General features: G+C 45.9%; 1 protein-coding gene across 3 annotated transcripts in view; it reads right to left on the bottom strand.

Moving 5' to 3' along the window:
* LOC138594250 (son of sevenless homolog 1-like) overlaps positions 1–19,402 on the bottom strand; it is a 40,942-nt gene extending 21,540 nt beyond the window's left edge. For all 3 annotated transcript variants that reach the window (XM_069665283.1, XM_069665284.1, XM_069665285.1), the window contains exons 1-8: positions 18,593–19,402; positions 7,189–7,314; positions 2,214–2,345; positions 1,972–2,136; positions 1,531–1,740; positions 549–692; positions 335–445; positions 1–86 (exon numbers count right to left, since the gene is read on the bottom strand). The exon at positions 1–86 is cut by the window's left edge and continues 13 nt beyond it. In XM_069665283.1, coding sequence (XP_069521384.1) covers positions 1–86; positions 335–445; positions 549–692; positions 1,531–1,740; positions 1,972–2,136; positions 2,214–2,345; positions 7,189–7,314; positions 18,593–18,679 — 1,061 coding nt within the window. In that variant the 5' untranslated portion in view covers positions 18,680–19,402. The remainder of the gene's footprint in view (positions 87–334; positions 446–548; positions 693–1,530; positions 1,741–1,971; positions 2,137–2,213; positions 2,346–7,188; positions 7,315–18,592) is intronic.
* Positions 19,403–20,131: the final 729 nt, after the last annotated feature.

Genomic DNA, 20,131 nt, shown 5'->3' with positions numbered 1-20,131 from the left:
AACAGGTGCAGGCAGTGGTAAACAGGTGTGAGCAGCAGTCTGGGCAGGACGTACTGCACAGCCTCTTTGAAACCTTCACAGATGGACTAAAGACACAAAGTTTATCACAGGTGTGTCAGGTAAGAAAGCTGATCACAGAAACACCTGTCACCTGACAGGAAGTAGGAGCTCAAAACAGCATCGACACTGATTAATTCAAAGTTAATTGACTCAGGTGTCAAGTCTTAAAAAACAACATCAGTGATCATTGTGACTGTGGGATCAAAGGTCAACACATAGAATATGAGTTGATTACAAACAGGTCACTAAACACAAAGTGATAACAGCATCTTACCTGCAGGTGGAAGGCGGCTCCTGGTTTGGACACCTGACTCAGGAAGTGTTCATGGAAACCAGAGCGCAGGATGTCCTGAGAGTACGTCTCATAGGGGTCAAAGGCCAACTCCTGTCAACAAACCAACACATCAGATATCAGACACAACCACAGCTAATCATTCATACATGGGAGAGAGACAGGTACAGACAGGTAGAGACAAACAGGTACAGACCTCAGCCAGGTCCTCGAAGCAGGATCCCACGAGAGGATGAGGACTTCCTTCATCCGTCATTTCCACCGTGTCTTCGATCAGACCCAACAGCTTCACTGTCACCTCGTGGATATCAACGATCCGACTGAAGATACTGTCCACGTCCTGAACAAACATCAACAACAGATCAATAAACATCAACAACAGATCAACAAACATCAGAAACAGATCAACAAACATCAACAACAGATCAACAAACATCAACAACAGATGCATAAACATCAACAACAGATCAACAAACATCAACAACAGATTAACAAACATCAACAACAGATGCATAAACATCAACAACAGATCAATAAACATCAACAACAGATCAACAAACATCAGAAACAGATCAACAAACATCAACAACAGATGAATAAACATCAACAACAGATGAATAAACATCAACAACAGATCAACAACAGATCAACAAACATCAACAACAGATCAACAAACATCAACAACATATGAATAAACATCAACAACCGATCAACAACAGATCAACAAACATCAACAACAGATCAACAAACATCAGCAACAGATCAACAAACATCAGAAACAGATCAACAAACATCAACAACAGATCAACAACAGATCAACAAACAACAACAGATCAACAAACATCAACAACAGATGCATAAACATCAACAACAGATCAATAAACATCAACAACAGATCAACAAACATCAGAAACAGATCAACAAACATCAACAACAGATGAATAAACATCAACAACAGATGAATAAACATCAACAACAGATCAACAACAGATCAACAAACATCAACAACATATGAATAAACATCAACAACCGATCAACAACAGATCAACAAACATCAACAACAGATCAACAAACATCAGCAACAGATCAACAAACATCAACAACAGATTAACAAACATCAACAACAGATCAACAAACATCAACAACAGACCAATCAAAAGCCAGGTGATCATACGTACATGGAGTGAGTAGAGCATGGGGCTGGAGGTGAAGGGCTCCCTGAACACCTTGATGAGCAGGTTGAGCTGTCTCAGATACGTCCGACCGTCTGACATGAAGCTCCGCACCAGCTCGTAGTAACTCTGCTCCTCATTGGCTGACGGCTCCTCATCCATCAGAGGGAACCTACTTATGTCCTCCTCGTCCTGGTGGAACATGTCCATCAGCACCTGTGAGACAGGTGAGACACAGACAGTCAAGTTAGACACACACAGGTTGGAGACAGACAGGTTAGACATAGTCAGTCAAGTTAGACACACACAGGTAGGAGACAGACAGGTGAGACACAGAAAAGTGATGTTGTTTTGTTGTACATTTGTTGTGTTGTATAGTTGTTTAGTTGTAGTTTAGCTGTGTAGTTGTAGTTGTTGTGTAGGTACTGTGTAGTCCTTGTTGTGTACCTTGTCGGCACACATGGCCACAGTGATGTCCTGCTGGGAGATCTCGTAGTGGCGGATGTTCCTCACGTAGTTCCCGGCAAGCTTCAGGATGTCGGCAGAGATATACTCCAGCACAGCGACCATGTAGACTGACACCTGGTGGTCGATCTTATAGCCCAGCACCTCCTGAAACACAAGCCATCATGGGAAACGTCAGTGTGCGGGTTTGATGCTGTCGATGATGATGATGAAGACGGGTGTACCTTCAGCAGTGGGTGGATCTTGTCGACAGGTAGAGCCAGCGGGTTCCTCCTCTTCCTCTTCTCGATGGCGGCCTGAGCATCAGCGATTGCCCACTTATCGATCGGATGAGGAAAACTCTTCTGGACTCGCTCCTAAAACATGAGGGGGAGGACAGGTGAGGACCACAACAGGCCAAACACCAATTTCCTGGACTAATAAGGTCCAAACACCTGGACTAATGTGGTCTAAAAAACTGGAATAATGTGGTCTAAACACCTAGACTAATGTGGTCTTAACACCTAGACTAATGTGGTCTAAACACATAAATTAATGTGGTCTAAAAAACTGGACTAATGTGGTCTAAACACCTAGACTAATGTGGTCTAAACACCTAGACTAATGTGGCCTAAACACATAAATTAATGTGGTCTAAAAAACTGGACTAATGTGGTCTAAACACCTAGACTAATGTGGCCTAAACACCTAGACTAATGTGGTCTAAACACCTAGACTAATGTGGCCTAAACACCTAAATTAATGTGGTCTAAACACCTAGACTAATGTGGTCTAAACACATAAATTAATGTGGTCTAAAAAACTGGACTAATGTGGTCTAAACACCTAGACTAATGTGGTCTAAACACATAAATTAATGTGGTCTAAACACCTAGACTAATGTGGTCTAAACCCCTAAATTAATGTAATCTAAAAAACTGGACTAATGTGGTCTAAACACCTAGACTAATGTGGCCTAAACACCTAAATTAATGTAATCTAAAAAACTGGACTAATGTGGTCTAAACACCTAGACTAATGTGGTCTAAACACCTAAATTAATGTGGTCTAAAAAACTGGACTAATGTGGTCTAAACACCTAGACTAATGTGGTCTAAACACCTAGACTAATGTGGCCTAAACACCTAAATTAATGTGGTCTAAAAAACTGGACTAATGTGGTCTAAACACCTAGACTAATGTGGTCTAAACACCTAAATTAATGTAATCTAAAAAACTGGACTAATGTGGTCTAAACACCTAGACTAATGTGGCCTAAACACCTAGACTAATGTGGCCTAAAACCCTTGTGTGCACTGGTTTAATCTGTCTTGCACCTGGTTTAATCTTTTTTTGAGCTGCTTCAGAGGAGTCTTGTTGATCACACTGCAGGACTCACCTGTGCTGATCTAATTTGATTGGACAGATTGCTGTGAGGTGTCACTGAACACAGTCTCTACAAAGCTTTCACCTGCTCATCAGCCAATCAGCTGCTGCCTGGCCTATGACATCACCTGTGACACCTGTACAGCCGTTTGTGAAGGTTCATATCAAACTGATGATCATGGGACTGAATGCAAACATCTACTCTTCTTCTGTTTGAAGTAGCAATTGTAAAGATATTCATTTAAATAAATGTATGTTAAGTCACTATCAATCGCTGAATGAGACTGGTACAATGGTGATTGGGCCTATGGCCGTCTGATGAAAGCCTTTGCATTTGCAGAATTATGGTCTGGGTGTCTGTGGCGACATTCGCAGAAAAAAAAATTGCCCAGTTAGTGACCCCTTTTTCCATCAGCCAGCAGTGGTTGGTCTGCCAGAGAGGGTAGGCGGAAATAAGCGGCTGCTTTTCCGGTCTCTGCAAGTGTTGCGAGTAAACAGTAATCTACTATGGCTGAACAAACAAAGAAAAGATGGATGACTACAGATACAACTTCAACAAGAAGTGAAAATCCAAAGAAGAAGAAACAAACTCGACGCTCAGATGAAGCCAACAGTCTGAAAAGGAAAGCGACCGTCAGCCAGGAAAATCAAGAGTTACAACCGGAGCCAACCGTGGACGTCACACATGCAGCACTGTCTGGATATCTGGGAAGCGTGCTCCCACATTTATTGTTTATCGCCATAGGTGCCGCCAAAGAGAACGAAACTGAAATCTTCGAGATTAGCACATTAAAATATTAAAATCTGTCTGACAGAAAACAGCTGTGTCCCAATCCAGGGGCTACATCCTTCGAAGGCCGTATTTGAAGGCTGATTGCATCACAGCGGCGCATCGAAGGCTGTCCCAATTCCAAGGATCCTTCAGATGCGGCAGCTAAATGCAGCCTCCTTTTCCCGGGCCATGAAGAATCCATTGGGTTCATCCTTCGCACCCCAACGTATTCCGAGATGCATTGCGCACCAATTCAAATGAGATGGCGGACTCTTACATGGCCGAGGAATAAACTTTTAAATGTCAAAATGTTTGGTCTCAACTCAATTGAAGAGCTAGCGTTATGCGCTAAAACAAAAGGGCCCTTGAAAAAAATAGGTGAACTAAGTTAAGTGAATAGGTTAAGTTACGTGACGTTGGTTATGCTAGCTAGTTAGCCCGCTAGCTACCTGTTGCTAGGCGACAGGAGCGGCGTTTGGTGATGTAAGGGTAAGGGCAGGAACAGCTAGTGACGCAAATAGGAAATCCTCTGTAGGCCAGACCGTCGTCTCATTTCAGTTCGGCAGTCTACATTGGCTATGAATGGTGCATCCTCCGTAGACCGCCTCCTTCGTAGGCTGCAGCATCTTGATTGTGACATAGCTAAGGAGTCTACAGGCGTCTGTTTCTGATTGGCCAAGGACTGTCTGCTGGCAGCCTCAGGTCATGTGACCCGCTCTGATTAGTTGTTAGCTTCAGGTGTTTGTCACAGTGTGATCAACTGACTTAATATGTCACCAAACAGACACAACACACACACATGACCTGAGTCAGAGGAGCAGTGAGGGGTCAGAGGTCAGGGTAAGGGCAGAGGTCGAGGGATAAGAGGTAAGGAGGGGGGGGGGGGGGTCAGAGGTCAGGATGGGGTAAAAGGTCAGGGGGGCAGTGTGTAAAACACCAGCAGTGCATGATGTTTTATCAGAGCACCTCATTATCTCACTGCAGCCTCCATCAGCTGAAACAAGAAGACAACCAGACCGATCACAATTCAGCCTGACAGTGATGTCATCACACATCTCCAGGTGAGCTTAGGACTGGTTCTACTGGCTATGATCTGCTGGTTCTACCTTCAAACAACATCGCTGAATGTGTGATCATGTGGAACACTGATTTTCAGGATAATTACTTTATTTGTACAGTACTGAGCAAACGTTTTAGGCAGGTGTGAGAAAATGCTGTAAACTAGGAATGCTTTCAAACATGGAAGTGTTAATAGTTTCTTTCCATCGATGAACAAAATGCAGTGAATGAACAGAAGAGAAATCTAAATCAGATCAGTATCTGGTGTGACCACCCTTTGCCTTCTAAACAGCATCAGTTCTTCTCAGTACACTTGCACACAGTTTCTGAAGGAACTCGGCTGGTAGGTTGTTCCAAACATGTTGGAGAACTAACCACAGATCTTCTGTGGATGTAGGCTTCCTCAGATCCTTCTGTCTCTTCATGTCATCCCAGACAGACTCCATGATGTTGAGATCAGGGCTCTCTGGGGGCCATACCATCACTTCCAGGACTTCTTGTTCTTCTTCACGCTGAAGATAGTTCTTCATGACATTGGCTGTATGTTTGTATGTTTTGTATGTCCATTTGCAGAAATGCAGCCCCAAACTTGAAGGAACCTCCAGCATGCTTCACTGCTGCCTGCAGACACTCATTATCGTAGCGCTCTCCAGCCCTTCGGCGAACAAACTGCCTTCTGCTGCAGCCAAATATTTCACATTCTGACTCATCAGTCCAGAGCACCTGCTGCCATTTCTCTGCAGCCCAGTTGCTATGTGTTCGTGCATCGTTGAGTGGCTTGGCCTTGTTTCCATGTCGGAGGCTTTTTGGCTGCAGCTCTTCCATGAAGACCACTTGTGACCAGACTTCTCCGGACAGTAGATGGGTGTACCTGGGTCCCACTGGTTTCTGCCAGTTCTGAGCTGATGGCACTGCTGGACATCTTCCCATTTGGAAGGGAAATAAGCTTGATGTGTTTTTCACCTGCTGCACTAAGTTTCCTCGGCCGACCACTGCGTCTACGATCCTCAACGTCGCCCGTTTCTTTGTGCTTCTTCCAAAGAGCTTGAACAGCACATCTTGAAACCCCAGTGTGCTTTGAAATCTTTGTCTGGGAGAGACCTTGCTGATGCAGTATAACTACCTTGTGTCGTGGTGCTGTGCTCAGTCTTGCCATGGTGTCTGACCTGTGACATGAAACTGTCTTCCACAGCCTCACCTTGGTAGCAGAGTTTGGCTGTTCCTCAGCCAGTTTTAAGCCTCCTACACAGCTGTTTCTGTTTCACTTAATGACTGTGTTTCAACCTACATGTGACACTGATGATCATTAGCACCTGTCTGGTATCATTGGTTGATCACACACCTGACTATAATCCTACAAAATCCCTGACTGTGTGCAGGTGTACCTGTAAGAACTGATGCTGGTTTGAAAGCAAAGCGTAGTAACACCAGATACTGATTTGATTTCGATTTTTCTTTTGTTCGCTCACTGATCATTTTGTAAATTGATAAAAATAAACAATTATTATTTATATTTTTGAAAGCATTCTCAGTTTACAGCATTTTTTCACACCTGCCTAACACTTTTGCACAGTGCTGTATATCACGCTGAGACAAGTTAACGGAACATGACTTTATTTATATCTCACGTGAAGTCCTTGTAAGAACTTAAACAGAATGAGTTAGTTATACTGTAGAACTTGAAGTGTTCTGTAATAAAACAAACGCAGCGGGTGATGTATGACTCTATTATACTGAGGAGTCAGACTGACAGCTGAGTTAGTGCTGAAAGAAGGAAAACATACGTGTGAGAGTGTTTATTTGTTTACATGAATTTAAACATTAAGATCTGACAGGAAGCTGAACACATCACCTGTCTGTTATTACACCTGCATGAGAGCCTCAGGATTCAACTCAAACATTTATAAAGATCTTTTAGTTTTAACTGTTGTACATACACTGAGTGTGTGTGTGTGTGTGTGTGTGTGTGTGTGTGTGTGTGTGTGTGTGTGTGTGTGTGTTACCTCCACATCCTGCACAGTGCGAGGTTGAGCCTGACACAGCATGCTGAGCAGGAGCAGGATCAGCTCCTCGATGTACTGCAGTGCCTCCTGCTGGGACACCAGGTTAGGATGCACCTGGTTCAGTACCTACACACACAGACACACACACGCACACATATTAACAATCCACTAAAGTCTCCTTGAAAAAACCTGGTTAAAAAACAAACAAACAGAAATCAATCAAATAAATTAAACTTCATCCATCAGGATCACAGACTGAGCAGGTCTGACACAGACTGCACTCAGACACCCGTGGATAAAACACCTGCTGATCAGACACCTGGAGATCAGTCACCTGCTGATCAGTCACCTGCTGATCAGACACCTGGAGATCAAACACCTGCTGATCAGACACCTGCTGATCAGACACCTGGTGATCAGACACCTGGTGATCAGACACCTGGTGATCAGACACCTGGTGATCAAACACCTGGAGATCAGTCACCTGGAGATCAGTCACCTGCTGATCAAACACCTGGTGATCAGACACCTGGAGATCAGACACCTGGAGATCAGTCACCTGCTGATCAAACACCTGGAGATCAGTCACCTGGAGATCAGTCACCTGCTGATCAAACACCTGGTGATCAGACACCTGGTGATCAGACACCTGGTGATCAGACACCTGGAGATCAGTCACCTGCTGATCAAACACCTGGTGATCAGACACCTGGAGATCAGACACCTGGAGATCAGTCACCTGCTGATCAGACACCTGCTGATCAGACACCTGGAGATCAGTCACCTGCTGATCAGACACCTGGAGATCAGTCACCTGCTGATCAGACACCTGGAGATCAAACACCTGGAGATCAGACACCTGCTGATCAGACACCTGGAGATCAGTCACCTGCTGATCAGACACCTGGAGATCAAACACCTGGAGATCAGACACCTGCTGATCAGACACCTGGAGATCAGTCATCTGGAGATCAGTCACCTGGCGATCAAACACCTGGAGATCAGTCACCTGGCGATCAAACACCTAGACATCAAACACCTGCTGATCAGTCACCTAGACATCAAACACCTGCTGATCAGTAACCTTGACATCAAACACCTGGATATCAGTCACCTAGACATCAAACACCTGCTGATCAGTCACCTTGACATCAAACACTTGCTGATCAGTCACTTAGACATCAAACACTTGCTGATCAGTCACCTTGAGATCAAACACCTGGAGATGAGACACCTGGAGATCAGACACCTAGACATCAAATACCTGGAGATCAGACAACTGGGGATCAGACACCTAGACATCAAACACCTGGAGATCAAACAACTGGAGATCAAACACCCGGAGATCAAACACCTAGACATCAAACACCTGGAGATCAGACACCTGGACATCAAACACCTAGACATCAAACACCTGGAGATCAACGACCTGGAGATCAAACACCTAGACATCAAACACCTGGGGATCAGATACCTAGACATCAAACACCTGGGGATCAGAGACCTAGACATCAAACACCTGGGGATCAGACACCTAGACATCAAACACCTGGGGATCAGACACCTAGACATCAAACACCTGGAGATCAGACACCTAGACATCAGACACCTGGATATCAAACACCTAGAGATCAAACACCTGGAGATCAGACACCTGGAGATCAGACACCTGGAGATCAAACACCTGGAGATCAGACACCTGGAGATCAAACACCTAGACATCAGACACCTGGATATCAAACACCTAGAGATCAAACACCTAGACATCAGACACCTGGATATCAAACACCTAGAGATCAAACACCTGGAGATCAGACACCTAGACTAACCAGGGTTAGGGTTAGGGTTAGGGTTAGGGTTAGAAACCAGTGAGATCAAACAACTGGAGATCAAACACCCAGACATCAAACACCTGGAGATCAGACACCTGGACATTAAACACCTAGACATCAAACACCTGGAGATCAACGACCTGGAGATCAAACACCTGGGGATCAGACACCTAGACATCAAACACCTGGGGATCAGACACCTAGACATCAAACACCTGGAGATCAGACACCTAGACATCAAACACCTGGGGATCAGACACCTAGACATCAAACACCTGGAGATCAGACACCTAGACATCAGACACCTGGATATCAAACACCTAGAGATCAAACACCTGGAGATCAGACACCTGGAGATCAGACACCTGGAGATCAGACACCTGGAGATCAAACACCTGGAGATCAGACACCTGGAGAACAAACACCTAGACATCAAACACCTGGAGATCAGACACCTGGAGAACAAACACCTAGACATCAGACACCTGGATATCAAACACCTAGAGATCAAACACCCGGAGATCAGACACCTAGACATCAAACACCTGGCGATCAGACACCTAGACATCAAACACCTGGAGATCAGACACCTGGAGATCAGTCACCTAGACATCAAACACCTGGCGATCAGACACCTAGACATCAAACACGTGGAGATCAGACACCTGGAGATCAGACACCTAGACATCAAACACCTGGCGATCAGACACCTAGACATCAAACACCTGGAGATGAGACACCAAGACATCAAACACCTAGAGATCAAACACCTGGAGATCAGACAACTGGCGATCAGACACCTAGACATCAAACACCTGGAGATCAAACACCTGGAGATCAGACACCTAGACACCAAACACCTGGAGATCAGTCACCTAGACATCAAACACCTGGAGATCAGTCACCTAGACATCAAACACCTGGAGATCAGACACCTAGACATCAAACACCTGGAGATCAGACACCTAGACACCAAACACCTGGAGATCAGACACCTAGACATCAAACACCTGGAGATCAGACACCTAGACATCAAACACCTGGAGATCGAACACCTGGAGATCAGACACCTGGAGATCGAAAAACCCGGAGATCGAACACCTGGAGATGGAAAAACCCAGAGATCAAACACCTGGAGATCAGACACCTAGACACCAAACACCTGGAGATCAGTCACCTAGACACCAAACACCTGGCGATCAGACACCTAGACATCAAACACCTGGCGATCAGACACCTAGACATCAAACACGTGGAGATCAGACACCTGGAGATCAGACACCTAGACATCAAACACCTGGAGATGAGACACCTAGACACCAAACACCTGGAGATCAGACACCTGGAGATCAGACACCTAGACATCAAACACCTGGCGATCAGACACCTAGACACCAAACACCTGGAGATCAGACACCTAGACATCAAACACGTGGAGATCAGACACCTGGAGATCAGACACCTAGACATCAAACACCTGGCGATCAGACACCTAGACACCAAACACCTGGAGATCAGACACCTAGACATCAAACACGTGGAGATCAGACACCTGGAGATCAGACACCTAGACATCAAACACCTGGTGATCAGACACCTAGACATCAAACACCTGGAGATGAGACACCTAGACATCAAACACCTGGAGATGAGACACCAAGACATCAAACACCTGGAGATCAGACACCTAGACATCAAACACCTGGATATCAAACACCTAGAGATCAAACACCTAGACATCAAACACGTGGAGATCAGACACCTGGAGATCAGACACCTAGACATCAAACACCTGGCGATCAGACACCTAGACACCAAACACCTGGAGATCAGACACCTAGACATCAAACACGTGGAGATCAGACACCTGGAGATCAGACACCTAGACATCAAACACCTGGAGATGAGACACCTAGACATCAAACACCTGGAGATGAGACACCAAGACATCAAACACCTGGAGATCAGACACCTAGACATCAAACACCTGGATATCAAACACCTAGAGATCAGACACCTAGACATCAAACACCGGGATATCAAACACCTAGAGATCAAACACCTGGAGATCAGACACCTGGAGATCAGTCACCTAGACATCAAACACCTGGAGATCAAACACCTGGAGATCAGACACCTAGACACCAAACACCTGGAGATCAGTCACCTAGATACCAAACACCTGGATTTCAGTCACCTAGACACCAAACACCTGGAGATCAGACACCTAGACACCAAACACCCGGAGATCGAACACCTGGAGATCAGACACCTGGAGATCGAAAACCCAGAGATCAAACACCTGGAGATCAGACACCTGGAGATCAGACACCTAGACACCAAACACCTGGAGATCAGTCACCTAGATACCAAACACCTGGATTTCAGTCACCTAGACACCAAACACCTGGAGATCAGTCACCTAGATACCAAACACCTGGAGATCAGACACCTTGACACCAAACACCTGGAGATCAAACACCTAGATACCAAACACCTGGATTTCAGTCACCTAGACACCAAACACCTGGAGATCAGACACCTTGACACCAAACACCTGGAGATCAAACACCTAGAAATTAGAGCCCGACCGATACTGGATTTTTGGGGCTGATGCCGATTCCGATATTAGGGAGTAAAAAAAATCTGATATTGATATATCGGCCAATATATATATACATTGTAGTTAAACTTGTGTTTATTGAAGGTATTACATATTCACATATGTTCAAAATGTATCTGAAATTAAAAGAATAAAATTCCAAATCTAATCTATAGGTTATTGTCACATTTGCATGACATACAAAATTCTAATGAAATAGTGTTTCTGTAGCAACTTAAATAGCATCAAAATAAAAGAACAAATTAAATAGACGTGAGTATAAAACAAAAACACACAACAGTAGGAACAAAATGATGTTTCTCCCACCTGCACACAGTGCTGCTGAAGATACAAGTCACTAAACACAGACCAGCTCATCTGACAGACTGATGCTGTTAATAATAGTAATAAAGGCTTAATGAGCAGGATTTTCCATATTAAATATTCCCTGTTAATCAACATCATGATCCAGGAGAAGTGTGAGCTGGTGTCTGTATCTGCAGAGGATCTGCCCTCGTCTGTGTTTCTATTCTTATTATTCTGCTCTGTTTGGGGCATTTGGGACGATCTATGGACTGTCTATCGCGGGGCAGAGGTCTGGAGCTCAGCCAACAGTCCGCAGGTCGGGACTCAATCATCACGTAGCATCACGGTGACATGGCTGCCTCTTTGCTCTGCTCTCTGTCTGTCTGTAGCACCGTAACATCATAACTTTAACATCTTTATGAGACGTGAAAGGGACTTCACAAAACCTCTTCATTTGCCGTTCTGTGAATGAGAACAGTCCGTGTGTGTGTGTGTGTGTGTGTGTGTGTCTTGCTGCTGTAAGGAGCTGCAGGTGTGCTGAGGGCGGAGGGGACAGACGCACACACCTGGCAGCAGCGCGGCGATGGCTTATTAAAACAAAACCCTGTATCTTCCTGCGGGGTTGTACGGAGGTGTAGACGTGTAAGCTTGTTGTTTAGAGCGTAACCGCTGTGAAACTAGCAGACAATAAAGGTTAAAGCTCCTGTGCCTTCCTTATTATCAAACTTAAAACTAAATGAGAGCCAGACTGTACACACGGGAGGCCAATACGGAGGTGGTCTGGGTCGCATTTATCCACATATGTCTGGCAGTGTGTACGCACATGTGTCCCGGACCACATTAAGCACCCCCCGTATCCAGGGCAAAGATCACGTGGATACGGGAGCTCACTTGTCTCTCATTCCTGTCTGATGTAACATTTCTCTGCAGTGTCTCTTTAAAATCTTATTTTTAATTATTTCTCATGTCACTCCACTGTGTGTAAACGTAGATTTACAGTGTGCATGGAAACACAGACGGTTTGTGTCTGTGTTTATTCAGAGAGAGGGACTGAATTTAAGTTTTAATACAAGTCGATTCCGAACTGACGAGGGGGAGAGACAGCCCAGGTTAGAGAGGGATGATCCAGAAGCATTTTATCAAAGTTTAAAAATGAAGTGATCCACTTGCGTATTTATCAGTTATCATGCCGCGCGGGGAGGAGACAGACGTTCAGAGAGGAGCAGATATGTCACAGATCTGTGTGTGTTTCTCATGCTCTGTATCTGCCTCAATAACGTTGCGATCTGTCCGTATTTCTGCGCAGTTACTATTAACTCCTCTCCACATGCTGCCGTACGTCCATATGCTGTGTAGTTCATATATTTAACTGATAAACACAGAGCTTTAGAGGAGCATCAGCCTTCATGATCAAACAACGTTTCATCTCACGTCATAACCTCAGTCCGTACTCACCTGCTCCCTCCCTCCCAGGTGTGTTAACGGCCTAGTACAACAGGTACAAGGCTTCAGTGCTGTGATCAGTCTCTGCTGTAGATGTATATATACTGTGTTTTTATTTCTGCTTTTTAATTTCATTGTGCAGCACTTTGGTGAACTTTGATTTTTTTTAAATGTGCTATATAAATAAAATAAAAAATCAGTGGAGCTCGTTGAATATCTTAGTAGAGTATATTCTATGAAATCAGACGGTAAACAGGAAGTGTTTTACCACTCTCTCCTGAATCAAGAGACCTGATTGGTCAGTGGGTGGTGTTTAGTTCAGGTTGATCTCTTATCTCGAACATCACTTGCTCCAGAGCAGGTCAGGTGCTCAGCATAAGTTACCATGGCGATCTATCTTCAGAAAAGTGAACTTTGATTTCAGTTTGCACTGGCCAACAAAACAGCTAAACATGGAGGACAGCCTTGGCCTGTACCTGTAGGAGGACACACACCTGCTCTGTATCTGAAAGAGGACACACACCTGCTCTGTACCTGTAGGAGGACACACACCTGCTCTGTACCTGTAGGAGGACACGTACCTGTAGGAGGACACACACCTGCTCTGTACCTGAAAGAGTACACAAACCTGCTCTGTACCTGTAGGAGGACACACACCTGCTCTGTACCTGAAAGAGGACACACACCTGCTCTGTACCTGTAGGAGGACACACACCTGCTCTGTACCTGTAGGAGGACACACACCTGCTCTGTACCTGAAAGAGGACACACACCTGCTCTGTACCTGTAGGAGGACACACACCTGCTCTGTACCTGTAGGAGGACACACACCTGCTCTGTACCTGTAGGAGGACACACACCTGCTCTGTACCTGAAAGAGGACACACACCTGCTCTGTACCTGTACAAGGAGACACACTTGCCGTGCAGAGAAACACGGGTTAAGGTTTGTGCTTCTGTTTTAAAAGCTTTACGTGGTGCTGATGTCATTGAGAAAAACATTTCTTTAATCATTTTGACTCACATCACCTGATCTGTTCACTAACTGCTGTGTGCAGGTGTGTGTGTGTGTGTGTGTGTGTGTGTGTGTGTGTGTCCTGTATACAGGTGAGTTTTGTTTGAACACACTGACCTGCATGTTTCTGTTTGACCAACAGCAAACTTACTTCAATCAGCAGAAGCAGCGTACGTGCGCACACACACACACCGACCCAAACACAGACACACAAACACGCACACACACGTTGTATATACGGTATAAACACACAACAGAGCACTGAGGTGGAGCTGCAGAGTTTCTTATTTAAGTGTTTTTTAAATGAGCTTTTGAATGGAAATTATGGAACCATCAAAGGTTTCTGCTCTCAGGATTGGGCCTAAATACTATAATACCCATGAGCCTCTGCTTCACACAGAACCCAGTGATTCCTCTAGGATTTTTTTAAGCAGCGGGGGTAGAGGGTTTTGTTGTACTGTGTTTGGAGTGAATGACAAAATGACTTGACAACAAATCAAACTTTAAACACATATCTGTTTTTACATTTACACAGAGGGCACTAAAGCCACAGTGGCAAAGTTTGCAGCCTGACTGAAAGCACTAAACCCTGATGACATCATCAGGTTATTAGGCCTGCTCATGAACTCAGGAAGCTGAAACCACAAAATTTTTTTATAAAAAGAATTACTCAAAAATCACATTTTCTATACTTTTCATATAGCGTATGTTTTGTTTGTAGTCTATATCTCTGGAGGCTTTACCAGCAGGAGAGGCAGTTATAGCAGACAGAGTCTCCACATCCAGGAGGGTATCTATCAACTTCCTTAATCAGCTGCTCCTCGTCCATTGCAGTGTTTTCAAACAGAAATAGGAACCGGGCGTCTGACAGCTAAAAAGTTCAGCTCAAAACTGCCACTCATTATGTGGCCTAGTTGAAACAATGAGTTAGATACACAATAGCTCCTCATTTCACTACAATATTGTAGTGAGTGAGGAGTAAATTGGTACCGCTGTTGTTTATTTGGTTGACACGACTTCACAAGTGACTGTTTCAGCGCTCTTCATCGATGAGGAGAGAGGGCAAACGACCGCTCATTTGGAGCAGAAATCTCCGCAGAGTCGTCCAATTGTGACGTTATAGAAAACTGAATGTATGTAGCAGACACACTGGAAGCAGTGGTTCAGGGTGGAGGAAGCTTATCATGGAGTAAACGTATGGAGAGAGCGATTTCAGTTTGTATACAAGAGCCAATCAGGAGGCTGGTTACTAAAACAACATGACAGGAAGTAAACTTTACTAACAGTCTCACAGTGACCAAACAGAGAGACAGAGACAGAGGGTGAGACTGACAGAGAGAGAGAGAGAGGTTGAGGTTTAAAAAGTCCCTTTATTAACCATTAACAGGAGAAACATGTCACTGGGAGAGAGAGAGAGAGAGAGAGAGAGAGAGAGAGAGACAGAGAGTGAGGGAGACAGAGAGAGACAGAGACAGAGAGACAGAGAGACAGAGAGACAGAGACAGAGAGAGAGAGAGAGAGAGAGAGACAGAGAGTGAGGGAGACAGAGAGAGACAGAGACAGAGACAGAGAGACAGAGAGACAGAGAGACAGAGACAGAGAGAGAGACAGAGAGTGAGGGAGACAGAGAGAGACAGAGACAGAGAGAGAGAGACAGAGACAGAGAGAGAGAGAGAGAGAGAGAGTGAGGGAGACAGAGAGAGTGAGGGAGACACAGAGAGAGAGAGACAGAGAGAGAGAGACAGAGACAGAGAGAGAGAGAGAGAGAGACAGAGAGTGAGGGAGACAGAGAGAGACAGAGACAGAGAGACAGAGACAGAGACAGAGAGAGAGAGAGAGAGAGAGAGTGAGGGAGACAGAGAGAGTGAGGGAGACACAGAGAGAGAGAGACAGAGAGAGAGAGACAGAGACAGAGAGAGAGAGAGAGACAGAGAGTGAGGGAGACAGAGAGAGACAGAGACAGAGAGACAGAGACAGAGACAGAGAGAGAGAGAGAGAGAGAGAGTGAGGGAGACAGAGAGAGAGAGACAGAGAGAGAGAGACAGAGACAGACAGAGACAGAGAGAGACAGAGAGTGAGGGAGACACACAGAGAGAGAGACAGAGAGAGACAGAGACAGAGAGAGAGAGAGAGTGAGGGAGACAGAGAGAGAGAGAGAGAGTGAGGGAGACACAGAGAGAGAGAGAGAGTGAGGGAGACACAGAGAGAGAGAGACAGAGAGAGACAGAGAGAGTGAGGGAGACACAGAGAGAGAGAGACAGAGAGAGACAGAGACAGAGAGAGAGAGACAGAGAGAGACAGGGGGTGAGAAAGTCTCAAGACTTTACAAAATGAGAAAAACACCAAACACTGCACGCAGAGCAGAATCCGGACGATATCCACGACTTATCAAAATCCAACAGAGAGCACGTAAATGTTATAACGCTGTAAAAGAAAGTGACCCCGACACGCTCCATAACAAAGCCCTCACCTCCAGAGAGACTGGACAGAGCTGCCCCCTCAGCCAGCTGGTCCTGGGACTCACAAGCAGAGCCCTCAGACAGAAACCCAGTGAGACTGAGCCGAACAGAGAGCAACAACAAGAAAACTATTCTACACACTGGAAAGAATCAACCAACAAACAGAGCAAAGTGGAATGCTGTTTGTCCCTAAACAGAGAGCACTCAGTGGCAGAACACCTGAGCACTGTGGACATCACTGACTCTGTACAGACTCAGTGAGCAGAGCCATGGAGAGAGGCCGCCACAGGCACACCTGGCTCCCTACAGAGGACACACTCTGCAGCCACTGCACTCAACAGGAGGTGGAAACAGAGCGACACCTTTTAGCTACCTGCAAACTGTAGCAGGACATCAGACACACACACTTCCCACTGATTACACACACCCACAAACACTCTGACAACATGAACACGCAGAAACTCCCATACCTGCTGGGTGAAGGACAGCAATGTGCAAACACAGCAGCAAGGTGTGTGAGCTGTTGTGTCAGGAAGAGGGCGTCCAACAGCCCAAACCTCCATGAGACTGTTTAAGCACCTGTGTGTACCTGCACTGAGCGTGTGCACTGCTCACCTCTGTATATAAACAAACTGTACAAAGAACAAAGAACTGTCAACACATTTTAAACTGTTCTGGTTTAAACAGCTGAACTTTATAGTTCTTAACAGCTGTCGACACTTTTTTTTATCTTAAGTTCTCTGTTTATATTTTAAGAGTAAATTCAGCATCTTCAGTTTGTATTTTCAGTTTGACTCCACATATTCTCTAAGTGATCATAATGCTGCAGGTTTATACAGCTCTGTTTACACTGTTTGTCCTTATCTTGCTTTATTGTAATTAATTTGTATTTGTATTTATTTTCCACTTGCTTTGGCAACGTAAACACGTTTCACATGTTCATAAAGCTCATGTGAATTGAAATGAGAGAGACAGTCAGACAGACGGACAGAGGGTGACACAGGCAGACAGAGAGAGAGAGAGAGAGGGTGAGACGGAGAGAGAGGTGAAAGAGGGTGACAGAGAGAGACAGAGAGAGGGTAGGACAGAGAGAGGGGTGAGAGAGGGTGAGAGAGGGTGAGAGAGAGACAGAGAGAGGGGTGAGAGAGAGTGAGACAGAGAGAGAGAGAGAGAGGGTGAGACAGACAGAAACACCCTGATGACTGTCAGCGAAGTGGACTCCTGCTATGTGACACCCGAGGGGCTCTGTGATTGGCTCTCCAGTTGACAGCTGAGTTTATACCTGAGTCTGAGCAGGACGAACACCACACCTGTCACGGGTAACCAGGTGGTGTAAATGATGAAGTCGTTCAGAAATGTGTTTGTACGATGTTTAACAGAACAAACGATACAACGAAAAAATTCATCAGAAGAATAAAGAATAAAAACTGTTGCTGTGGTTACCAGTCTGTGACCACTGTCTGAAAGTCATCCGGAGAGCAGAACTTCCTGGCCCCGCCCCCTCTCGTTGTGGCCCCCGCCCCTTTTAAGTCTTTCAGTCTAATTTGACTGAAGGTGAATTTTAACTCTGAGGTCACACACATCTTCATCACATGGAGTAACACATCATCTCTACAAAGGTTTACCTGAACAGGTTCTCTGCCCCTGCAGGAACCAGAACCTCATCAGTTTGATCTTCATCAGGAGGACAGAGAGAGAGAGTGAGTGTGTGCGTGTTACAGTGTGTCATTGTGTATGAATGTGTGTACCTTTTCCAGCGCGGGCACGAGCAGGCCTCTCCACTTGTGCGCGTTCTCGTCGCAGAAGAAGTCGTACTGCAGCTGTGCCGCCTGCATGTCTGCTGCTGCGGCGGCGCGGGACCGTGTGAGCGGTTCAGCGGTTTACATGAAGGCTGAGAGCCGGGTCCTGAGCCCAGCAGGGGGGGTGACGCTATCAGAACCTCCGGTGGGGGCGGGTCGCTCCTCCAAAACAGCCGCTGTCACTGCGACCATCCTCGGCCGCTCGACGGAGCGCTGCCTGAGGCCAGATGTTCCGCAGCTAACTGTTAGCTCCCGGCGTCAAGCTAACTGTTAGCTCCAGGCTAACAGCTAACTATTGGCTGTTGTTCTGTTTACCGGGATGCTAGCATACTGACTGTTACCCGTTGCATGCTAGCAGTACCGGGACACTAACGCTGCTGAGCTGGCTGTGACTGTTAGCCTGTTAGCTCTTCTGGCTAATGTTAGCCGATGCTAGCAGCCTGGGGAAGGATCCATCAGCAGAAGCTCGGTTTAATTTGGTGTCAGATTAGCAGCAGCTAGTTAGCGTCAGTCTGTCTGAGAGTGTGCGGACACACGGTGACGGTTACCCGGGTTATCGGTATGAATCAGCGGGCTGCTCCGTGCTCTCCGCTCCGCTGCTAACATCCTAACCGAACACAGCGACTCTGTTCAGCCTCGCTGTGTGTCCGCTGCTCCGGCTCTGTCCCCGGCCTCTCTCACTAAGCTGCCCGGCCCCGGCCTCCTGACAGGCGGACAGTCACGGAGCTGACGGCCGCTCACAGTGGACGGCTGTCGGTTGTTGTGACTCCGGTGTGCGGTATCGTAGGATGTGGAGACACTGGGCATGCGCAGTGGGCAGGTTCTGACGTACATGGGCGGGGCTCCTGAGTGGGAGTGCGTGCCTCATGCAGGCGGCGCGTGGCAGAGTGACGTCTGCTGCCCCCGGCGGCCACCAGAAAAATAACAAACAACAAATCCTGAGTTATTACTGACCGAGAGTGTTCTGTCGACACATTTAGATTAAGGACATAAAGATCTGGATGGTTAGAAACTTTCTGCTACTTAATTCAGACAAACTGAAGTTATTGTGCTCGGCCCAAAACACCTCAAAGATTCTCTTTCTCTAATGATATAGCTGCCCTAGATGGCATCAGCCTGGCATCCAGCACTACTGTTAGGAATCTGGGAGTTCTGTTTGATCAGGATATGTCCTTCATCTCCCACATAAAACAATTATCAAGGACAGCCTTCTTTCACCTTCACAACAAAAATCAGACACATCCTGTCTGAAGACGATGCATAAAAACGTCTATGCATTCGTTAGGTTGGGTTATTGTAATTTGTTATAATCAGGCTGCTCTAATAAGTCTGTAAAGACTCTTCAGCTGGTAAAAAATGCTGCAGCGCGTGTATTGATAAGAATAAGGAAACGAGATCACATCTCTCCTGTATTATGGTGGCTGCACACTGCCCAGACTAATGCCAACCAACTCCATCCAACACCAACTGTCAGCTGCTGGTTGGAGT

The sequence above is a fragment of the Semicossyphus pulcher genome, unplaced genomic scaffold (assembly GCF_022749685.1).
Source record: "Semicossyphus pulcher isolate SPU_LCO1_2020_fin unplaced genomic scaffold, fSemPul1.0.p SCAF_17, whole genome shotgun sequence".
In the NCBI taxonomy this organism is placed as follows: domain Eukaryota; kingdom Metazoa; phylum Chordata; class Actinopteri; order Labriformes; family Labridae; genus Semicossyphus; species Semicossyphus pulcher.
Note: the sequence above shows the minus strand (reverse complement) of the source record. Positions and strands in the feature narration are given on the sequence as shown.